Here is a 24,917-nt window from a genome sequence, read left to right as displayed (position 1 = left end):
GTATGTATAAGGCCCCAGATATTTCCAGCTGTTCCTTATATTGGAGCTTTTATTCTTTTGTTTGAAATGAATTACAAAAACTCAAAACAGCTATATTTGTTATGTAGTACAGTAACTCTCAAGGTTGATTTAAATGATGATTTTGATTAATCACCATTTAGAATTTCCAAGAAACTCTGAAATCTCTATCTACAGTACATACTTCTCTACCGTACTTTACAGTTGCCCTTGGTCATTTCCTCTGGGGGGCCAACCAGCACACTAAATCTATCCTATGGAAAACACAACTCCTTGTGGTTCTGCCACCACTGCTCACGCAGTGGAGATTATCTTTGTTATCATTTTACAACTTTTTTTTAGCAACAATACACCCATTTTTCAGTTCACTAAACTTAAGCCTCTGATTGCTCTCTTTTCCCCCTCCTCCGTGTCTATTCAGGCAGACAGGCACAAAGCTTATCAATCCTTGTAGTTCTTTCACCTCCACAGCCATCTCCTTCCCGTTTCCTCTGCCCCTTCAGTCCAGGACTTCCTTCCCCTTCATCTAGACTTTCCTGCCCCTCCTCCAGACTGCCTGAGACAATGGGATCAAGTGATTATTCCTGGACCAGAGTTTCAGTCCTGCCCATCCTCTGCTCCAAGGCCTCGCAGGGCTCCTGACTGCCAGCAGATCAACCTGGAGTCCTTCACAGGGCATTCATGGAGCCTTAACAACCGGCCCAAACCACTCTCATCCTCTCCCATCCTGCTCTTCCCTTGTAATTTACTCACAACAGATGAGCCTTGCATTTTAAGTTCATGGCTTTCCCTCTTTCTAGAAATAACCTTCTTCCCGTCTCTGCTTGTTTAAATTCTCTCCACCCACAGGCCTTCTTGGCGTCCCTAGTCAGGAGGTTGCCCCCTGCACGCCTTCAGTGCTTTGTGCCCCACTGCCAGGCTAGGCCCCATTAGCCCATTTTCTTTCATCTTGTCCTTTGTCTCCTCCAGCTGTCAGCTTCCTGAGGGCAGAAGCTCCCTGTTGCCTTTGCCTCCTCTGCAGATCTCTCCTGCAGGCAGTCAACACTCAGTGAAAATCAGCTGATTGGTAGAAGAGTTAAGTGACTACATTTGTATTCTCTTGCATGTTTTCCTTTGAATTTTTTGATTTTTCTTGAAATTATGATTCTTTTTGAACTTAGTTTTTCTTTGGCATGCCATTTATTCACATGTACAACATCTCTAAGTTACATATCAATCCTTAGGTAAGAAAGTTAATAAATACAATCTTTAATTGAAACAAGTTTTTGTGGTACTGGGATTAATAGAAAAGAAAAATAGTTTGATTCTATTTTAAACCCTTCTTATTTAATTTTATCATACTTTTTCATGCTAACCTGGGGAGGGAATGTGATGGGAGAGTGAAAAGATACAGGCAAAGCACTGACCGTGGTTAGGATCAAGGACAGGAACCTTATAATCATAAGCTTCAGTTTGAATAACATACGTTGGAAGTTACTTCACCTTTTGAGTTCCATGTATTTGTCCAAAGAATGAGGATTTTAAAATTATCTGCAAAGTCTTTTCTCCCACAGTATGTAATACTTGGTAGGTCCTTAATATAATGTGGGAAGGAATTAGCTTAGGGGTGAGGATCCTTCTAGTATCCTGTGAAAATTGAGAAAAGACATGAAGTAATACTCAATGGATGACTTACAGTTAACTGTATTTTATGTGCTTATTTTCTCCTTGCTATGTCAGTGTTTTAGGAAGCATGATTTTATCTGTAATATTCCTGCCACACAATATAATGCAGTGTTAGGTGTTATTTTACAGGGATCTACTGGATTTAATATTGTTCCAGATGAGTTTCTGTAAGTATTTAAAACAAATGTGTAATGCATTAGCACATATCTTACACTTTATCTACCGACTAGATAAACCTTGGTAAGATTGTTATTTGGAAATTGCTAGTGGTTTATTTGTTCAGTGTTAGATTATTGACAAAGGAATATGAATCTTGCATAGCTTCATTCATTTAAAAGTAATATTTATGTGTTATAAGCTTACAGTTGTGTTCTTAAGATAGGATGATTACTGGGTTTTATTCCTGAGGAACCTCTTTAATGTGCCACTGACTGTTTGTTTACAGAAGAAGAAGAGGGCAATGTTTCCGTGAAAATGGAAGAACAAAGGAAATTGAGTCCAGACAGTGTGCACCACCCCTCAGGTAATGATATGTAGCTTCCTGGCAAAGCTTGTTTTGGTTCTGTTTTAGAAACATTCTTGCTGTTCTAAAGATGTTTGCACAGCTCCCAGAAGTTGGCTTGTTTGGTCTCGATGTGTTATGGCTGATAAGCTGCTTAGTCCCATTTAGGATGCATGAAAACCACTTGAGAAGGATTTATAAAGTAAGCCAATTTATACAAGGTATTCCTTCCTGAATTACTTTGTAATGACTCAATTAGCTTTCATTTCTGCACAAAGGAGATTTAGTTGCATAAATTAGCTTATCATCATTGAGGAAGTGTCACTGCTAAAGGACAGTTTATAGATACAACATGCAGTTGCTGTCAAACCTATAAGAATGTAATATAGACATCTGTGTATACTTTGTGCTTGAGCAGAACAGACTTCTGCCATTCAGAGACTAACAGGGGACAACAAGTTGCCCAGGGGACAGGCAATGTAGACATCTCTGAAAAGGTCAACTTGACACAGGCTCTGACAATCGACCCACAGCTCTGTCTTCTTTGATAAAAATCAGATAAACTTAAGACCGCTAATTGATCTGCAGCCTGTTTAAATGTTGGCCATGCATATCTTCATTGCATATGATTAACACAGAAAGCAAATGAATTGGGTAGGAAATGCCAGAGTCCAGTGACAGCAGCTTAAAAACTGGAAAAGGACACTGGTGGCCTAAAAGACTAGGAAGGATGCTCTTCCCTTTTCTCCATTTCCACTTGGCACATGGCCCCAAGTACTAATTGTGACTGAGACTGGAAAAATAACTGCACGCGCTATGTACAAAATCACATGCTACAGACAACTTCTCTTGTTTGTTGTTATTTCCAAATAGCAAGAGATAACCATATCTGTAGTGTGAGCATGAGGTTAGTTTTGATAAACCAGCAATTATTTTACACCGAAAGAAGAGAAGGACTACCTTCTTATCAGGATTTTACACCTCTTCGTAGCCACATGTCAGCTGGGGCAAGGTCTGCCCTATCATCCCTGGGTCCTGCAGAGAGCTGGAGCTGGGGTCACCTTCCCCTCTCTGATATGTCCATACATCACTCTTTCAAGCTGTCAGAGGCAGGGTGGACAAGAAGTGTGTGTTCAGGAAGTAGCGTTCCAGAGGCTTTCCTACAGCGACAGTGGAAAGGAAACAGAGGCCTGATTCAGGGCCTGGACAGGAAGGCAGGAGCAGGTTGCTGTGAAAGGTTTCGGTTTTGCTGTTTTCAGAGAGGAAGCGAGGACTAAGTCATTAGATGTCAGCACCCCTGTCCTGTAAAACACAGAGCTTAGTGAAACCTTGAAGACTGTGTTCAGTAGTAACTTAGGTATACATTCTATGTTTTGGGTTGTGTCATGAACCTGCTGCTCAAAACATTTTTCTTTTTAAAAAATTTTTTGTGCAGGTAGAAGAGGTAGACATACAGATAGATATCCTTTCCACAGATACAAGTATTTTGTCTTAAAGCAGTTGTGTTTTTCAAAAGTACATTTTTTTTTTGTAAAAAAAGAAACAAAAAAAACTTTAAAAGCAACTATCTCCCAAATTTTTGCCTTTGAGGGTAGAAAAAAATGAGTTTTCTTCAAAGGAATGCAATAAGTAGATCTAGCTTTTCATGCCGTTGCTATAAAGCACTGCAATAATTCTTACCTTTAGTGACATGAAATCTTTTCAAGCAACAGTTTTAATGCTTTTGCACAGCAGTGACCTTTGCTCGTCCCTAGGCTGTCAAAGGCTAGAAGCTTGTTTGCTGTGCAGGGCAGTGAGTTGACAGCCGTATTACTGTCTTGCTGAGCATCACATGACATGAACTTCTAACCTTACTCAAGAATGTTATATATTTTTCACATTGACTGATTTTACTAAAAAAATCATAGACTGTTCTAATGTCAAATACGTAAGCCAAAACAAAATCTGTCTGGTGTTTTTTACAAGTTACTGCATGTTCAAGCTTATATATCTAGAGCATACATGTGGACATACATGTGCCTGCACACTCGTACACACATGATCTCATTTGATTCTTTGCTTCAGTTTTCTTCATTATTTTTTATTTGATTTTTTTTAACACTGTAAGATATGCTTACCTTTCTGAAAATAGTTTTCAAACCTACAACATCCAGGGAGAGATTCTCCATTTATTATCATGTTTCATTGTCATTTTAAAAATATCTTGCCTGTTCTGTAAAAGTATTTCCCATGTTTACGTGTTCAGTTTCTACTTTTGTAATAATTTTGTTTTATTTGCCCAGTTATCTGTTTTTGTATGGGTTTAAAAGCAGGAGCAAGTATATTTTTTAAATCCCTCATAAGCTGGCTAATTTATTGTTTCTTTTGTACTTTCTTGTTTTAATCATTCATGCCTCTCAGGACAAGAAACATAATAAAGTGATTTTCTTTTGGTAAATTTGAAAATACAGATCACAGTGTAGATCAAATAGAAAAATTAATCCATGTAGTTCAGACAACTAAACAGAATTAACTTTTACTTCAAAATATATCTCTATCACATTATGTTCCATCCTGTAACAAATACATATCTCACATGGATTATTTTTCAGTCATAGGCGAACAATGTTAACCTTTGTGAACCTATGCTTTTGAGGCTATATCTATGCCTATTTAATTCTTTCGTGTGTACAGTTAAACACACGTAAAGTTTTAAAGGAGTACCCTAGAGGAACTTAATGCCTCCTATGAACAAGATCATTCCTATGTCCACATTTCATATCAAAAATTTAAACATTACTTTCCTGAGGAGACCAAGACTAATAAGCACACAGTACCAGGTTTTTGCCCTAGCTGTGATATTTCTAGTTCATAAGTAGTATCACACTCTGGAAAAGATAGAATAGCAAATTGTATGTACATATAGCTGTGTGACATAAACAAATTACTCTTTAACAGAGCTCACATATGGGATACAGAAATGAGGTTGGTCTTTGGGTAACATCATCATCAAGATTATAGAAAGCACCGTTGAAAATGCATCTTTTTCCCAGGATTGCCAAAGTGCTGGCTCTGTTGCCTCTTTACAGCAGTGAGGTTTAATGAAATGCTCATGATGCACATCTAGGGAGAGATGCATCTTGTACGCGGTGGGGGTCTCTCTTCCCCTCGCCTGCTCCTGTAACTTCCATTAGTGTTAATGGGTGTTTCACCAAGTGCATCGAGGGGAAGAGAGACCCCAAAGAGATAAGGATGATGTGTTAGAAATCACCATATACTTTTCTTTTTCTTTTTCTTTCATCCCTGCCCCCTCTTGAAAATCTTTTAAATGAAAAACGATCATGAGAGAATCTGAAACAGGGAGAGCAACCTGGACAGCTGGGAAGCCCATTGGGACACCACTACCAAGCCAAAACGCTCTGCTCTCGCTTTTTAGCCCAGGTTTTGTTTCTTCCATCTGTTGGGGACAAGCCTAAGGCTGAGAAGTATGGGGAACAGACAGAAGCCTTGACTGGGGAAACCAGCTATTTAGATCCTTTTACCTCCTGACTGGTTAGTGTGGGGGAGGGCCTTGCATGTGAATGACGTCATCCTCTCTTTGCTCTAATTCCTTGACTTTTAAACTGACACTGACGGACTGCGTGGGGCGCAACATTTGACCCATTTAGCAGTTGATTTAATCTGACTAGAATGTTTCAGCTTCCAAATCTTTATTTGTTTAAATAAGTGGTTTTTAAAAGAAATCAGTCACTTTATTATAAAGTGATTTTTTTTTCCCTAAAAAAAAACAACACACAACCCTTGCAGGATCTGACCAACCAGAGTGCCCTCTAGTGTCCATTAATAGAATTTATTTAATTTATGCTTTAGGGGGGAAAATGTAAGGAGGGGTGGCCACAAGCTTTGTTAGTCCTTGGTTGGGTTCCCAGGCTTGTATCGCTCCCCGCTAGCGCTCGCGTGCTAGTGCAGAGACGTCAGTAAGGCGTCTGTCTCAGTCTCCCTCCCTCCTCCTCTCCTCTTCCCACTGTCCCCTCTCTGAATTCTTAGAAAGCGAGAAAAAAAATTAATAGGGGGATTTTGTTAGGTTATGTAAGTCAGAAGCTGTAATAAGACGAGCACCCTACTGGTACTAATGTGATCAGTTGTGTTGGAATTGCCAAGAAGCTTGCTGTTTGAAAGCTATACAACAAAATGAAGATGACAGCCCTGATCCAGCAAGTGTTTCCACCATCATCCCTTCAGAATTCAAAGATGACATTCCAGTGATGGGAAGTTGTCAGCGCTTATGTGTTCTGCCTGGCCAGTGAATACACGGACATCTTATTGATATTACTTGCATTCTTTTTGCGTTAACTCATCAAAACTCAATTATCGTGAAATTAAAAACAGGAAATAGTTCTCGGTAACAAAAGCATCCAGTGTATTTAACTCTGTGCTGCATTTCAGGAGACCCACATTGTATAAGTGACAAAGCATTTATTACCCAGTTTATTGTGGTATTACAGAGTGGAGAGCACTAAATAATCAATCAGTTAATGGTCTGTATGGCAGTTTGAGCACATCGCATCCATTGTGCTTATGTTAGTAGAAGGATGAGCTGATAATTCCAGTGCATGTTGCATGTTTATTCAGAGCCTAATGTCCTAAACTATAGCTGACAAAAATCTGGTGAAAAATGCAGCTTCAGCATTGGCAATTTTAAAGGTGCTACAATGTGTTAGAGGCTTTGGATATAAATCCTGCCCCCCTGAAAGAGCTGCAGCTAACTTTTGTATTACTTTCACTTTATGTTCTTTACCCAGTTTGGGGTTTTAGGATTAAAACATTGGTTTCTTAGTTTGGGATTTATATTTCTGGATTAGCTCCTTTATGACTGTTATTTTTTTGAAGTGTCTCAAATTCTTCAAGGTGATTAGTTCACAATTTGTTTGTCCCATTCCATGGCCATTGGTCATTGTGCAGTATGAGTGGCAGACTTCTCTTCAAAACACGCTGTGAATGGCGAGGTTTTTATAGAAAATAGCGGGGAGCAACATGTAGGTGCTGTTTTGATGAGAACGTGCTGCAACTAGAGGCTGTAGGTGAAAGGCAGAAAAGGAAAAAAGACAATAAAATTAGGTCTTTTTGAAAATTATCTTAATTAAAAGGCAGAACTAGGATTCTCATCTGGATATAATAAAATATTCATTAACTCAAGCTAGGTTATTTTGGTGGTCTGGAGTGGTCCTTTAATTTATATGGTTCAAGCTCTAAGTCATACTTTCCATTTCTTTTTTCTAGGAGATAAGAGCACAGACTATGCCAATTTTTACCAAGGTTTGTGGGACTGTACAGGAGCTCTTTCTGATGAGTTGTCATTTAAGCGTGGTGATGTGATTTACATTCTCAGCAAGGTAAGAGAGTAGAAATGACAGCGGTAGAAGGGAAGCACACAGTTTGATTTTTATGCATTTGGATTTATAACAGTAGGGAAAAATGCCAGTTAGAATTCTTCTAGGTCCTTGTTAACAATTGGGAGTTCACAATAATTAATTATTTTGTCAAGTGAAATATAATCAAAATTTAAACAATCAGATAACAGGATTCAACTTAACAGTGTGTTTACCTCTTGCTTCAGCCTTGGCTCACATCCCCCACTGCTTCTCCAGAAACAATATACTTAGGCGAAAGTTAACATTGTAAGGTATTAGGTTATTTATTATGTTTTTCTTTCCTCTTCCTTTTTATTCTTCTCTGTGCTTATTCTAAGTTTGTATGCCATTCACTACTGGAAACACTGTTTATAGAACAAGGTTTTCATCTTTATGTAAATATATTGAGTGTTCCGACAATTTAAGAGCAGTGCTTTTCTATTCAGACAGGTTTAAGTAAGTTTAACACACTATATTTGTAAACAGAATGGCACAGTATGTTGTTTTAAACTCATCTTTATGTATTTAAAAATCTCTGTCCTTTTTAAGCTACTGGATTGTTCAGAATGCACAAGTCTAAAAATCAGATTATATTTCTGATAATATTTGCACATACTCTTAATTTTCATCCTTTTTCTCCTACTGTTATATGGGAATTAAAAATCATACTTTGTCTACTTTGTGAGGCTATTTTAGAAACAAATGATACATGGAAACAATTTAAATATAAGTAAAAAATGTTGAATAAATTATAAGTCTAAGAGTTTAGTGTGCCTTCTTGGTTAGAGAAATATTTTGGATATTTCAGAGAGCTAATGTTATTTGTCTATGAAAGGAATTTGGAAATAAAGTCGTATTGAATTTTAATACTAGAATGGCTAGTGTATAAAATCATAAAAGATGATTATAGAACATTTGAGTTACAATCATCTCTTCTTGGTTTTAGCAACAATCATCTCTTCTTGGTTTTACACATAAGGGAACGTAGCTCAAAAGAGAGCCAGAGCCCATACTTGGTGTAGATATCTTGACTCCCAAGTCTAGTGCTTTTTTCTCTGGTTTTTTTTTGCCTTCTTCTTTTCCCCTGCCATTCTTTCCTTCCTTTCTTCCTCCCTTCTTCCCTCCCTGCCTCCTTCCTTCCTTCCTTCCTTCCTTCCTTCCTTCCTTCTTTCCTCCTTCTGTTTAATTTGAAGTGAACGTAAAACACCTACAATATGCTGGGACCCATTTTAAGGCACCAGAAATCCAAAAGGAATGCAGTGTAAGCACCTAAAGATTGCTGGAGAAAGAAATACTTAATAATGAGTAAGTAAAGACAGCTATGGTAATTAGTGCTTAAGATGCCCAAAGCTAAGCCTTATCATTTAATTCTTTCAGTCTTCTGCTTGTTAGCAGAGTGTTTTTGGTTGTTATTCCCAGAAAGATGTGTTCAGTCCTTGGGAGCTGTAGATAGCCAGATCCACATTAAAACTCTTAATTAAGCCTGTTATTGAGCATTTAATTGTCCTGAGTTAAGACAACAGCTTTCTGAGTTAATTACTGAATATAGAAATCAAACTGATGAGTTTCAGTTCTTATCAAGTAACTTTTTTGGAATCACTACTAAGTTTACTTGGCTAAAGTTTCTTTAACCAACTTGGCTGCGAGTATATATAAACTTAAAAGATTGATGATTTTCTGCTTGAAATTTCAGGTGGTAGGGGTGATTGCTGTACACTTATCCCACTGCTTTTGCAAATATGAAGCTTGTAAAGCCCTGGTAAACTAGAACGTTCTTTATGAATCAGATAATCTTTGTCACTGAAAGCCTGGGTAGAGCACCTTCCCCAGAATAAGCAAGCACAGTTCCCAGAGCTTATCTTCCACTTTTGCTTCAGCACATCATTTTCTGTCCACGTGAAACTGAAAGTATAATCACAGGTATGTATTATAGTTTTAGGGTCCTAGGGATGGAAGCTCATGTTCTTCCAAACCTGTTTGGTGGAGACTGTACTTGTATGTGTGAAGCCTGATCGTAGAACTGAAGCTGGGGTGGTCCAGCTCATAGGAAACATTTACTGCCACCCAAAATCTTTTAAAGCTATTTGGGAGAACAAAAATACGGTATTTCTACTATCAGTCATTTTGCCACCACCATTATTTCATTAGAGGTGGGTATTTTAACATGGGTTTTTTAAAATTTAGCCAAGAAAGAAACAAAAATTAAGACCTTACGAGCCAGCACACATCACCACTGGCTGTATGATTGAATGCACAGTAGCCCGGGTGTGGACATGGCAGCATCAACTTGGTGAGGGTTGCTGAAGGTGAAAAGAAGGGCACTAAGCTGTGTCTGGTGGTATGTGAACCTCTGAGCCGTGTATGGGTGTGTTGGCTTTGCTAGTCTAGTTGCTTTGGAGTTGAGTATATGTTTGTGAAGATCCTTATTTCTCCATCTTGCTTTGGGCAAATTCAGATAGAAATCTCTGGAAGATCCCGAATAAGCTTATATTGGTACGTCTTTCTAGTTTTATCAAAACTTTGGCAAACACAGTCCAGAAGTTGATGCGATAAATTCACTTAGTACATGAATAACTGATTTTGAATGCCTAGTATTATAACATAAGAATTTGCTGGGAGTGGTGGCACATACCTGTAATCCCAGCACTCAGGAGGCCGAGGCAGGAGGATCACCAGGAGTTTGAGTCTAGCCTGAACTACATAGTAAATTCAAGGATAGCCTGAATGACACAGAGAGGCCTTGTCACAAAAAACACAACACAACACAACAAAACAAAACAAAAAAGAATGCAAGGCCTCTAGTAAAAGAGAACAAAAAATTGTTTTCAATGGGCTTGTTTTTAGATGAAGATAGAGTCAATGTTACGTACTGGTAGTTTTTTTTTTTTTTTTTTAAGTACAATTAACTAGAAATTGGTAGCATTGTTATATGCCCAAGAATTTGTTTAATCTTTCTTGGAGTTATATTTGGATTTTGTGGTGATGGGATGAAATTTTACCATTTTAATTTATTTTTTTACACCATCTAGTGGCTCAGAATGAGTGGTGCAAGTAATTGCAGCTAATGTACACAATCAAAATGGTGTCATTAATTCGACTTTAAATCTAGCTATAGGTTATTACTTTTCTATCTCATGTCAATAAAGTATTAGCATTAATCATGAAAAATTTTGTTCAGCATTTTGAGTTAAATGTAGAAATTATATGCATAAGGAAGAATACATTTTAAGAAACCTAACATATTTGTGAAGACATAGAAAACGTGTACTTAGCCAAGAAATCAATGCTATGACTTTTCTATTAAATGAAATCATTGAAAAGATTTTAAGGAAATGTAACTTGCTCTTAGTGATGAACTGATTTATAGGTTGAAATACTAAACTATCACTGATTTGATCTACAAGTTTGTAATTCTGAAAATATCCTTTTCCAAAAAAGCAATGCAAAATAGTTTAATAAAAGGTGCATTCTTTCAATATAAATAAACATTTAGCAAAGTCAAGAATTACAAATTATAATGAAAAGTGTTTTAATTTTGTAATGTAATGGCAGGAAAAAAACCATTTAAGTAGTTTGGGGACTAGGCTGTCTTCATTTAAAAAATCACTAAGGAATTACAGTTTTATTTTAAAATTCCATCCTCTGTTTTACAAGGAATGCTTGATGGAGTGGCAAGATAGGCGTCTTTTGAGAGTTACACAAATCTGAGGATTTATTTTATTCTATTTTATTTGTTTTTCCTATCTCATGTCTCCTATCTCATTCAGTGCAAATCAAGTATTATAATAAAGAACAGGCAGACGCTGCCCTTCCCCCTTCCTTTTTAATATTTTTCACTTAGCTGTCATGTGACCTCTGGCTGAGCTAGCCCCTCCTTCAAAGTGTCCAGGCATTTTCTTAGCTATCACCTTTGAACCTCACTAATAATAAATCTAAATACTGCTTGCCTAAAAGGAGATCCAGTAACTTTTTGTTCTATGGTTATTTTCGTATAGAGTTGCCACTGGCTTTTTTATGTATTAATATAAGTGCTTCAGTAGTTCATGGACATTTAGAAATTTTTTTTTCTCCTAATAAACAAAAAAGCACATTTTCAGGGGCAGATGAAGGTAAAATTTGTGATTCTAACAACAACTATGTTGTTAGTGAACTAACCCTGAAATACAGGCACGGTTTCAGATTCATTTGATGGGGGAAAGTTATATTGGAGGTATAAAATCTCCAGTAGGGGCTGGGGATTTAGCTCAGCGGCAAAAGTGCCTGCCTGGCAAACGCAAGGTCATGAGTTCGGTTCCCGGTACCGGAGAAAAACCAAAATAAAATAAAATAAAATAAAATCTCCAGTAATTTTTTAAACATCCAATTAAGTGTTTAAAACTTTTTTTTTAAGAAACAGGTTATTTAGAATCATGCCAAAATATTTTATCAGTTTGTGTCTCACTTTTATTTCCCCCAAACCATGGGCATAATATTGCAGTTACTGGTATTTTCCTAGAACCATGTTTATGAAAATTTTGTAATTTCAGTAGCAGGATCCAGATCACAGAGTAGTAGGCCTCCTCCATATCCCTGCATTCCTCTTTGTTTAAATATCCTGCCTTGCTGTTACGGATTTACATCCTCTGGTAGTTTATCTTTCAATCTGTATTCAGGGTAAACTGTTAACCACATTCTTATCCTTATTTTTAAAGCAGAAAATTATTTTTAGAGACTTAATAACAGATGAGCTATACTTTGGCAGGAAAAAGGCAAGCAACTCTATTTGATTCTAAAAGAAAAATAAGAACATTAAGGATTCTATAATATTTAGTCGAGGGCATGTATGACTTTAGCTTTGTAGCCTTTTTAAGAAATATTGTCAAAAACAGGAAATGTAGGTTAAATAGTAAAATAGTCATCACTAATACACAATAAAAGGCACTTTGTTAGAGTTTATTGGTTTGAGTTCGAAGCAGTACTTCCTTTTATATCTTATCTGCTTGATTGACTTTTTCCAGTGACTGATAAATAATGGCAGTCATTGACTATTTGCTTTTCATTATGAAAATAGAAAAGATTTAGTACTGTGCCCCCCCCATAAACCTGTGAAAATGAGTGAAGTAAAGATCTTGCTGATCTCTACTGGCAGAGGGAAATAACAAGTTTCCTTTTAGCTATTTTAGCTTTCATTCGTGCTCGTATGACCCAGGGTGCCACAATAGCATGCCCAATTGCTGAAGGGTAACAGAGACCTCTCATTACAGGACATGCATTATTGACATTGAACTAGTTCCCAAGTGTTACCATAGTGTGTAGCCTCTTAGGAAGGAGGAGCAGTATTCTTGTGACTGCATTTGATTGGCTCTGAGGGCTTTTAGTGTCTGTGCTGTCAGTGTGGATGCTGGGAGCAAGGGTACAGTGGAACCGTTAACCAGCTGATCTCTTCCTTAGTACCTGCCTCGCACTGGTCAGGAGAAAACAGCTTATGGCTACAGCACCATGTCAGAAAACATTCTGCTGTAGTTCCACTCTTAGGATACTTCTTGTCATGTTATCAGACAGCATGCTTAAGGTCTTCCTTGTTTTCTCTTACGTAAAATGAGGAAAGGGGCTGGTGGGCTCAGCCCGGGCAGTGGCTTGAAAAGTAGAGAAAGAGCCAGAGGGCCATGCCCAGCGGCCAGGCGAGTAGAAGGGGCTGGAAGAGGCTGTTTTGCAGGCCTGCATGGTTTAGTTCAGCCCAGAACATGAGTTTGCCAGAAGTGAAATGAAACCTTCAATGAAAGCACTACATTGATTTTCTTTTCAAATTCTAAATTGAACAGCCTGATTTCTTATGTTGTGCCCACCTCACCCGCACCTGAAAAGCAGAACTTCCTAAATGTGTGTAGCACACTGTCACTCTTTTGAGATGTCCCCTTCCTCACTCCCTTAGAATTTGACACTAGATGTTCTAGGAAAATTATTAGGCATTAGAGAGTAGAGAGAGACAGACTGTGGATTAAGAAAAATTTAAAGAGAGGGAGATCAGTAAAGCCTGAAGTAATTAAGGAAAGATTCATAAGGAAATAGAGTTTGAGCTAAGACTTCATGTTTGGAGACAGTTTATTCACCCAGTGGATATTTAAATGCTTCGCTATCCAGAAGAATGCTCGTGTAGTAAATAGAAAGGGGAGCATAGAGCTAGCAGACCACCAGTCACTCAAGATCACTTCTCTTTCTTGACCTTGCAAGTGGCAGCAGCCAGAGAAACACAGAAGCCAAATCAACCTGACTTTTCCAACTTGCTTCATCTTAAGCCCGCTGCCCCATGTCTTCCCCCGTAGCGCGCACTCACCTACTTGCTCCTCACTCAAAACAGCACGTTGGTTCCCCTCTCCAGGCCTTTCCGCACACTGTGCATTGCCCCTTTCCCTGTCCTGCCTGTGGGTATTTCAGCCCACCTGTCACTTTCTGCATACAGCCTCCAAGATCTTATCACAGAATTAGCTGCTTCTCTTTTTACACATTGCTTCTCTCATTCAGCATTTAGTGTGATGCTTATCTGTTTCCCCTTCTCTCTAAAATCTGAATGAAGTAGACATTGTGTATTTTTGTACTTACAGTGCCTAACAGTATGGAAGATGTTTAATAAGCACTTAACAAAATACAGTAAAAAGGGAACAATCCTGACTTCCAAAAGAGCGATAGAATCATAGAATTAGGGAACTTTAGTACTAGCCTTTTACTTATAGGTAAAGAAATTAAGCCTTAACATAATGGGAGAAAATAGATTTTATTTTTTTTAATTTTTTTATTTTTTTGGTTTTTCTCTGGTACCAGGAACTGAACTCACGACCTTGCGCTTGCCAGGTAGGCGCTTTGCCGCTGAGCTAAATCCCCAGCCCAAAAATAGATTTTAAAACCAAGAGAAAAAGTACTTATCCTTTGGTAACCTTGAAAGACAATGGAGAGCCGGGCGTGGTGGCGCACACCTGTAATCCCAGCACTCGGGAGGCTGAGGCAGGAGGATCATTGTGAGTTCAAGACCAGCCTGGGCTACCAAGTGAGGTCAAGGCCAGCCTGAACTGCATAACGAGACCCTGTCCCAAAAAAGAAGAAAAAAGAAAAAGAAAAAAGAAAGACAATGGAGTTTCTGCACCTGAACTTTGGCCTTGACACTGAGCTTCTTGGCACCCAACCCAAAAAAGAGAGAAAAAGGGAGCTAATAAATCCTTTTAATCATAAAACAGGGATCTTGGCTTTTCCCAGAACTAGTTACTTTAAGAATATATTCACACATGAATTTTTAGAGTCTGCCTTGATTATCTGCCATCATCAACTTCTAATAAGTGTTAGAGTGGCAGGTAGTGTTAGAGTGGCAGGTAGTGACTTGAACAAAAAAATTTTATAGTAAATATAACAGAAGATTTAATAAGGGTAATTCTGTGAGGATCCAAATATATAGTAGTTTTACCAATTTATATTAAGTATGTAACTGTATGTAAAATCTCCCCCCACCCCCCGCCCGTACCGGTGATCAAACTCACAACCTCACACTTGCCAGGCAGGTGGTGTGCCACTGAGCTAAATCCCCAGCCCCTCCTTGCAAAATCTCAATGAGCAACTTAAGTATAGAGATTCCATCCATAGTGAATTTGGGATTTGCCCGAGGTTGCCTACCTAGTTAACAGTAGCTGGATCTTTTGAAATGATAATCTTAAGAAAAACAAGGAGTCAAAAACCCAGCAGATGTTCCGTTGTACTGGCCACAGTGTTTCTGCCTTTGCAGGGTTCTGTTTTAACCTCTTCACTGCTTACAAATAATTCAACTTAACTTCTTCCAAGAAATGAAGTTATTCTGACCCAGTTTCAAAGGGACAGAATACCTCTCTTTCTGCAGATGAGATTTAAGCTCTTTAGACAAGCCATCCTACACAGCACCTTGCAATCCTGCTGGGCAACAGCCTGCCTTCCATAGGAGTCACACTTCAGACTGCACAGCTAAGCTTGCACAGGTACTTTACTTCAGAACAAATGTTTGGTTATTTATTCTTGTATATCTAGTATGCACAAAGGAAAAGATATTCTACTAGAAATTGTGAATCCTAAAGAATTATAGGAAGGTCAAGCAGTGCATCGTTCAAAATAAAGACTGAGTCCATTTCATCATTCTGTACTTTTTACACATCTGGCACTGCAGGCATACAGAGTAAGGCCTTCTCCTAATTTCAGTAAGCTTGCATTTTCATGTTATTTGAAGGAATAAAACTAATGTGCATAAAATCCATTGAGGAATAAAGGCTCATCTTGAAATGAGAGGTGTAGTCTGGATTGGATAATTCAGGGAAATTTTCATAACAATGGAGTGACCTGAGTCAGGGCTTGGTCCTTGACAGGTTTTGAAGGAGGGGAGACTTCCCCAGGGAAGGGAGCACCACAACTAGAGGCAGGAATGGGGCTGGGTGACGGTGGGACTGTACACGCCAGCGCAGTGACAGGAGAATGTTTCTAGCAGGGTAGCAGCAAACCAAGAAGAGAACTTTGTAGTGAATGCAGTGGAGAGCTAATCAAAGTTCTTACGCAGCAGGGTAATCCAATGAAGGCAGTTTCTGGGAAGATCAGAGAGACAGAGATGATAGAGCAGTCCTGCAGGGTGAGGTGAGGGTGGTCTGATATGGAGTGGTGGCAGTTTCAATAGCGCAGAGTGAGTAAACCGCAGAAGAGTCAGAGAGTCCCTCATCGGGGGAGTGAGATATATGGAGCACAGAGGCTGCCCTCTGCTGAGCATGGCTTGATCTGTCCTTGCCCACACTGTGGCAGTCATCAGTCAGAGGAGCAGTTTTCACTCCATGCTGTTGTAACTGTTGACTGTAGGAATTTGACTTAAATGTATCTTGACTGTGGGATATAAATAAAAATTTGTTATATGAGAATTAAAATTCTTACTATGTGCCTTCTTACTTTTCTGTTGTCTCTTTTGCTAAAAATGTATTATATCTTGAGACATTTATAGCTAAATGGATGGGCCTTGAGACCATAATTGTAAGTGAAATAAATCAGATTCATGTGTAAATACTGCAGTTATCTCTCTGGTATGAGAAACTGAAAGCGTAGATAAGAACCAAAATAGTAGATATTATAAAACAGGAAGAAATTGTTCAAAAGGAAAGCGGACCTGGGGGGGAGGAAGGGAAAAGAAAAAACTGGGAAAGTAGGGTTGAATTGTTTTTTGATTAGGGAGGGGAGGGGGGTTTGAGGGGGGGGGGGGGGATTGGGAAAAGAGGGGGATTCAGGTTTTCCCTTTTTTGGTTCCAATTTCCTTTTGTTGATTTTGTTCTTTTTTTTTTTTTTTAATTTTTCCCATTAACTTTATTTAATTTTAAAAAAATTAAAATGGAGTACAGAGTGCAAGGAAAAAAATAGTAATTCTGAAAGGAGCTCAGTGTCAAACCTGCCCAGCAAATTATTAAATAATGAGGCTGACTTCTGTAAGCCAGCAGGAAACTTAGTTCTTCAAACAGGTTTCTGAGTAGTGATCACATATCAGAGAGGCCTCCAGATGGTGAGAGTGAGTTTCCTCACTTAATGGGTTCGGAAACTAAGTGTCACAAAGTTTCTGTGGTGCCTTCATTAAGGGAACCTTGGGAAGTGCTGCAAATATGAGAAATGAATGATCTTTTAAATTTCCAAGTAGAGACAATACAAAGGAAGAGGCTGAAGAGGTAGCCTTCAAGAAAGTATTTATGTGTTTAAAAAACTTAGTTTTCACACTATTACATTACAATGTTTATGAATAATTATCACAGTCAGTACTTGGAAAATAATAATAAAGTCCACTGGTTCTTCAACTTACTGTACTTTATATTTTGTGAATAAAATCACTTTCATTTCCACAAAAAGGGTAGTATATTCTGAAGCAGATAAGTGTTTGGAAAAAGGATGCATAGGCTTTTAACATTTGAGACACCTGTTGCTTTCAAATATGTCAGTATGTCTGGAAGGGTTAGTACATCACAAAACCTCAGAAGTGCTTTTTTCAGTTAAGGCAGCTTTCTTTCCCCATATGGTTTACAGAAAGAGGATTAGCATACTTGAGAAATTAGAGTCATGGTGCAGAAAAGGATTTAAGTAAATGTTGGGGCCTTATTTAAGTGTAAAATAATACACCAGCAGAGAGAGAAGCTTTAGTTAATGAGTAAACATGGAGATATGCTTACTATTGTGTTGAATAAAGTCTGTGTTTCACTTTATCAAAACTAAAAAGCTAATCTTTTTTTCTGCCTTATTACACACTCACTTTAATTTATTGCTCAATAAATAATAATTGGGGCCTAAAATTTTAACTGTCAAGTAAAACACATAAGGTGATTTTCATGGCATAAGAACTGAAAACACAGGAGTTAGATTGCAAGCATTCAGTGCCACCTTACTATTATTTTCTCGGATTATTGGGCAAATTTGGCGTCTTTTGCTTCTTTGACTGCCACATTACATTTTGCCTCGAAGCCATCCATTTTGCAGATATTGAATTTCTTTTGAGTGCTATTTTTATACAATAAGCATCACTACACCTCTGGATCTTGATAGCATTACTGCAGGAAGAGAAAGCAGCTTTGTGTTAGTAATTACCTAACACTGTCAGAAGCTGACTGCAGGCCTCTTTCTAGTGATAACAGAATAACCGCATAATGTAGCTTTATAGCACATGATTAATAGAAAATAATTACATGTCCTACAAAGGGATGCAATATTTCTTATAAATTGACTAGAATGGTTTCCTGTAGATTAAAGGACTCTTCATTATTTTATCAGTTCTCCGGAAGTACAGTCACTTGCCTATGTTAGCATTTCAGTTGATGTTAAGAGCTGAATAGGGTGAGGGATACCAGATGGCAGACCTTCTTGTACCTGAGATCTCGGGTGCCATAAAGATGATGCTTCTTAACCTATCAAAGATTTAGATGGCAGCCTGGTATGGTTTGTCTCTTTTTTGTTTGTTTATTAATATGGTAAGGCTTGAGAGATTCATTCATTCCTTCCTTCATTCATTCATATCCACCTATGACTTCATAGAACAATACATGTGAACTGCAAGAAAAATTATATCGATCACATTATTTTCTACTGTAAGTAATATATCGTTCAAAATCACATTTGTTTGGAGGCGGCAAGGAGGAAAGGCAAATAGAGGCTGATTTTCTTCTTCAAAAGGAGGCCTCGTGTGATGTTGAATCTTCAGACTGAAGTTTAGAATACGGTACTCCAAGAAGCATTCTCATTCCAATTTATAGTCTGCAAATGGTTTAATTGGGATTCATGTGGCTCAGGAGGCCCATCCAGAGGATGGTAATGATGGAAGGAAAGCTCCTGTGTTTGCAGTCGTGTCGAAGTACTCTAATGGCTGCAGAACAAATCCATAAATTTGCCTCCTAGATTTCTACCTCCCCATATTTTATCTCATCTCCTAATTCCACACAGGAGTATTATGTGGAATTCTTTACAAATGTAAAGTAATAAATATTCTGGTTTTTGTTTTTACCTTCTCTGATTTAGATCTGTGATATTTTAGAATACTTCTATGAGGTGTGTATTTTATACAATTTTAATTGTTTTAAATTAAATGAAGCATTTAAGATACTAATGTAGCATTTTTTTCTCCTTGAATGTTACTTTTAAGGAATTTGTGTACAGCTGAATAAGCTCCTCCCTGCTGTTTCCTACTGTGCTTTCTACTTAGTGAACCTTGCTGGTCTACCATAGTCTAGAATTCTCTTAAGTGTGAATTCTCTCAGTTCTCTCCCTGTCATCTGTCCTTTGTCAATGTGATTTCATGAAAATCAGTTCCTAAATGTGGATGTGAGTTAGGTTTTGAGAATATTGTATCCTTAGTTGACAAAGTAGAGTTATTATAAAGTCATATGAACTTTCTGACTTGTGATTTGAATGTAAACATTGTCACTAATATTGAAGGCCATTCTCTGGAAGCAGGTTTAGGTCAGTGATATGTCCTCTCACTAAATATTTTCTGTATCTACCGTTAGAAGGTGAGTTCCTTTCATCTTGTCAAATAATCAGTTTGAAAAATCTAAGACTGGCATTGGGTAAGAGCTTTTACACTCACACCTACCCTGTTAATTATCCATTTGACAACTTACAGTATGGACCTTTGGTGTATGGAAGGTTAAGTACTTTTGTTTTGCTAAGCATTAGGCTCTAATTATATTCATTGCCTTAAAAATTGAAAAGGGCAGTTTTATTAGGTACCTATTAGTATATAATGGCTGCTAATCATAGCTTTCAGTGAGTTAGTATTTTCTTCTGATAAATATATTCTACATAGAGTACACTCATCATTAACGAGTTCTGGGCTCAGAGTGTTCTTGTTGCTTAGACAGTTTTGTCCACTAAGTTCGTATTATGAGTGAACTTTTCAGCCTACTGGCTTGAGTCTGCTGCCCCCCGAGCCAGAACTGTGCCTTCCTTAGAATAAGAAGTTCAGGGTTAGTCTTCCACTTTGTTCTTCTAATAAACCTAATTCTAACACTGCCCATTGTTTAAAAAAGCACCTATAGATTTTCTCCTATGATCCCTCTACTGGTAGACTATATATCAATACATACATGCTGTTGTAGCCACACTATATTGAAGAGGTGCATAATTTTCCTTTCTAATGGTCAGTAGCTTGCTAATCAATACAAATATTCAGTCTGTAGTGGTAGTAACCTTCCCTCCCCACATGTAACTCAGCATGCATATGCACATTTATCTATGACTCAGATGCTGGAAAATCATAACCTATTGAATTACTTGGGGGATTGATTTTAAAAATTTATCTTCTATGAAAAATTAAATTTTGGCTCTACAGTGCTTGTGCAGAGTATTGCTTTTGGAAGATATTATTCTTGAAACTTGTGATTCATTTTACTTTGTTTGTATCTCACGAAACATAAATAAATTTAAGATAAAAATACATTAATCAATCTGGCAGACATATGAGGCTGGTTATAAAGTGTTTGTTATGCCTAAAGCAGTGGTATGTCTGTCAATGGGGGATAAAGGGAAGGAAGAGGAGGCACGGGTTTGTTTATCTCACATTGCAAAGTAAATGTAGAAGTGCCTCATCAATCACTCTTTTTTACAGCTAGATTAATATTTTGCCTTTAAAACTTGAGGTACTTTTATTTCCTATTGATCTTCCACTATAAGGGTGAATCTAATACCAGCTTAAATTCTTTCCACCTATCCTTATATAATATGGTTTATGATCAATAAAGGGAACAATAAATGCCTTAGGCATGTTATTCTGAAGGAATCTATTTGTGTGTTATTTTGAAAAACAAATTGTTTTATATTAGTATTTTCTTACTCTGATTTATCTGTTTAAAATGTGTATATTAGATTTACTTAAGGCTGTACATTCTAAATCATTTCAGGTCATACAAGTTTAAGTAGAAGTTAAGTAGTTTGTTGCAAAAAAATTATCCTTGTTAGATAATAAGCTTCTTCAAGGCAAATAAACCTTTGGGATCCTGACTTTAACTTTATAGACTCTGGCACTGGTGCACATATATAAAAGATAGACCTAGGCTTATGGAGGGGGCATGAGGTAGAGATAGTGACGGGGAGAGACAGGGAGAGAGAGTAGGGAGGGAGGGAGAGTGAGGGAAAGGAGACAGAGAGAGAGTGCGAGAGAGAGGCCGACTTTCTCTAGAGAACAGGTTTCCTGAAGCAGTTTCATTTTCCAGGTTCTTACCATGAGTGAGTGACTGCCTCTGTATTCTACAGAGTAATAAACAGGCTTTGTGTCATACATTAATTTAAATCTTTGCCTAACAGCATTTTTAAAGTGTCTAGAAACAAAAAAGATGACAGTGTTTCCTTTTGCAGCTCAAGCTCTTGTAACTTTATAAAAAGAAATAACATTTCTAAGAAGTTGCATACAAACCACATTGTACTTACACCAATCTAAAGGTTAATATTGCATATTGTTTTCAATTAGGAATACAATAGATATGGCTGGTGGGTAGGAGAAATGAAGGGAGCCATTGGCTTGGTGCCTAAAGCCTACATAATGGAGATGTATGATATTTGAGAGTCCTGGTAAGTACATTTTAATCCCGTACTCTTGTTATAACTCATATGTTCTCTTGGTCCCTTTCTTATGAGTCTTTGTCTTTTTAAGTCTTTATAATTTTTTGATAACACAAAGATGGTACCCCACATCTTTTTTGTTTAATCTTTAATTTAAAAAATACCTTCATAGAATTAACTTTGGAAATGAATAGAATATTTAGAGAAAGTTCCTTTGATAATAACCAGCTGTTTCCCCAAATGTCCTCCTCTTTAATAAAACACTTTTGTGACCTTTTTAAGGAGCTAAGTTGATAAAATGTTGAGAAAATATTCAGTTTTCCTTGACTAGAATTGTAAATCTTTTCTAAGCTAGAAAAATCAACATTTCTCCTAAAGAAAAATATTAAAACTCAGCTTTTCCTTTCTGCTTGCAGAAAAAGAAGAGTCTTCTGACTGTCTGCAAATGCTTTTGATTTAGAAGCCTCAGGAATGCCCGAGTGACAGCTCATAACCTTTCTTTGTTTTGTTGAATGTCTTTGACTATTACTTTATATAGATGTTCATTAAAATAGTCCTCTGATGTGAAATTAAATGAGGGGTATTAATGTAAATTAGATGCAGGCAGTTAAGTTATACCTGTTGCTGTTTTTGCAAAGTATTACAGTTTTTATTTACCTGTTTGATTGTCTGAAGAATTCATTACTATCTTATATGGACCATATAGTCATTGCTACTTCTAGTGTGAATTGTAATTTCACTTAATCATTGGACATCAGTTACTTTTAGAGTGTAATATATAATTCCATAGAATTTTATTTGAAATTGTCATGCAAGTTTTGGGTAGGTGCTAAAGAATATATTTATGTCAAAGCTTTATAGATAATCTACTTTAGTATTTTTCTTATAGTAGTAATGTGATTCGAGAAAGAAATTTTACAAATTGGCAAATTTGTTTCCTGTTAAGTGTAACCACAAGAAAGGAAAAAGCAATGGAATTACAAGTGGAAGTGTGCTGTCACTTGAAGTACAAGTGCAAACCGGAACCATTTTTGTGCAGAGCACTTTACTGAAACAGATATTTTGGTTTGTTGATGGATTTGTCAATGCTTTCTACCACAGTTCTATTTAAATTTAATGAATAACAGATTCATAAGAAACCCTCTTCTACCACTACATAATGTTGTAAACAATCTCAAAATAGTCTCAAAAGAAGAAGACATAAATAGGCACTCTTATCATTGTTATGTTATTAAAATTCCACTGTATCAGCAGAACTTCAGATTGGAATCTCCCCTGCATTTGTTAGAACACTTAAAAGAAAACAAAGGTTCAGAGAGGAAAGGTTAGAAATCACAGCGGGAACATGTACCAACAGGCGAAAGCAAGGAGGTAGCAGTGACCTGACACTTGAGTTATACTCAGTGCTGCTGGAGTGAGAGCTGAGGAATCTTATCATCACCTTTCCCTGGGCTTTGAAATCAGAAGTATTTTAAATGCTTAATAAATGTCAAAATCCAATACTGACTTGTTATTTGGAATAGACATAATCTCCTAATACTAATCATTACTTAGCAAGTACTAGCTTTGTTGAACTTCTCAGATCTTTGCTTTATCAAAGAGTCTCAACATACAAATAAGCCGAAAACTGTTTACAGGCAATATTAGAGTGTTTAATTTACAATTATCCCTTGAATGTCATGATAATCCAGTCTCAGACGTAAGGGGGAAAAGCCTAATTTTAGGAATTGTGAGTAAACTCAAGTTTGTATATATTGACACATCAAGTTGAGGGTTTTCAGAAATGACATATGTATAGTTGATACCTTTTTCCTAATATGTCACCATTGAAACAGGTGGAAATCATACTGGCAAAAGTTAGATAGCTCAAGAAAATCATAGTGGACTGTTTTGCAAAGCTGGGTGACTGAGAAGCAAAAGCAGTTGTTGTCACCGGGCATTGCTGCTTCGCTTGTTGATACAGGATTTGTGCCTCAAATTTAAGTGAAGTTTTTAGTCCTGCGCCAGTAGATGGCAGCAGCTTGTCATTGCACACAGCGGCCCTTGGCACCCCTCCCCCACCCAAGCTTGCCCGGAATGCGCAAGTGTTTGGGAGATTTCCGCCTTCCTTACAGCTAATCCAGGAGAGGGAGTCCTTTGCCAACTGATGACCAATACGTAAAAACCAGGCAGTCTCTCTTTGAATGGTGACAGTACAGAAATATGGTGTTACTTCTGTCCAGAGCTCCTCTGGCCTTTGTTCTTTTTACACTTGCGTATAGGTGGAAGAGATGGGAAAGGAAACAAAAGATGTAAAATGGCAGTGACAGAAAAAATAATCGTCACTTTCAATTCATGACTACTTTATATTCATTTGATGAAATCATTTGTATACTACCAGGGAGAAACTTTTCCTTACACCCTTGACAATATATTACATACTCTTCAAGATCATAATAATATCATTAATGTGAATTCAAACAACATGGCTTGTTAGAAAATATGCTAATTGTTATGTTCTCATTATGTTTGCTTAGAGCTTTTATTTGTTTTTCTATGAACAGTTAGAGAGCTAATTTTTTCAAAGGTGATTGTAAGTCATATTTTATATAGCATTTTGCTTGATTATTTGCTCTGTACTGAATTTGTACTCTATTGCCATTAGATCTTACAATAATGTTCCACTCTGCAAATTTTTAAGGTTCAAATAAAGTTTAATTGTTTGCAAACTGTTATGATGCTAATAATTCAACAGCCTGCTGTGTTACTAATGAAATTACTTTGTTATGATTAATTTGGAAAATAGTGTGTTGATTGTAGTAATTAAGCACAACAAGGTGAAGTAAATGATTCTAATGCCATCTGGCCTCCACACTGAATGAAGAAATGAAATAGGGCTGTCATCTGAATTTATTCAAAGAAGTAGAGATAATACAAATGACTTCCCTTGCTATAGGATCTACACTTAACCACAGATCACTCCGTTGTGTTTGCCACTTTGCTGCACATGACACTTGCTTTTATGAAAAAGAATGTTATGTAGTCCAGCGATTGTTTGGAATAGTTCCTTGAAGCTGATTATTTTCACCATAATTTAATTACAGATAATTATCTAAAGTATTATAGGATCATAGAAAAATCACTTTTTAGCCATCTATAGGTAAAATCTATAAAATCTATACATGTTTTGTTCTTTGTTTTTGCCATCAGTGTACAAACACCTTGAATATAACTTTTCACAGTGAGTACTGCTTTCATTCAATTATTTGTAAAATGTTTGCAGTCAACACTTTCTCATAGTTCTGTTGATTTCC

At 37.2% G+C, this 24,917-nt stretch overlaps 1 protein-coding gene across 1 annotated transcript in view; it reads left to right on the top strand.

The window, feature by feature from the left end:
- Positions 1-24,332, top strand: part of Skap2 (src kinase associated phosphoprotein 2) — a 171,378-nt gene extending 147,046 nt beyond the window's left edge. The window contains exons 10-13 of the mRNA XM_005377444.2: positions 2,129-2,206; positions 7,445-7,557; positions 21,533-21,633; positions 22,041-24,332. Coding sequence (XP_005377501.1) covers positions 2,129-2,206; positions 7,445-7,557; positions 21,533-21,625 — 284 coding nt within the window. The 3' untranslated portion in view covers positions 21,626-21,633; positions 22,041-24,332. The remainder of the gene's footprint in view (positions 1-2,128; positions 2,207-7,444; positions 7,558-21,532; positions 21,634-22,040) is intronic.
- Positions 24,333-24,917: the final 585 nt, after the last annotated feature.

Source organism: Chinchilla lanigera, unplaced genomic scaffold (genome assembly GCF_000276665.1).
Source record: "Chinchilla lanigera isolate Chin_1 unplaced genomic scaffold, ChiLan1.0 scaffold00009, whole genome shotgun sequence".
NCBI classification, from domain to species: Eukaryota; Metazoa; Chordata; class Mammalia; order Rodentia; family Chinchillidae; genus Chinchilla; species Chinchilla lanigera.
Note: the sequence above shows the minus strand (reverse complement) of the source record. Positions and strands in the feature narration are given on the sequence as shown.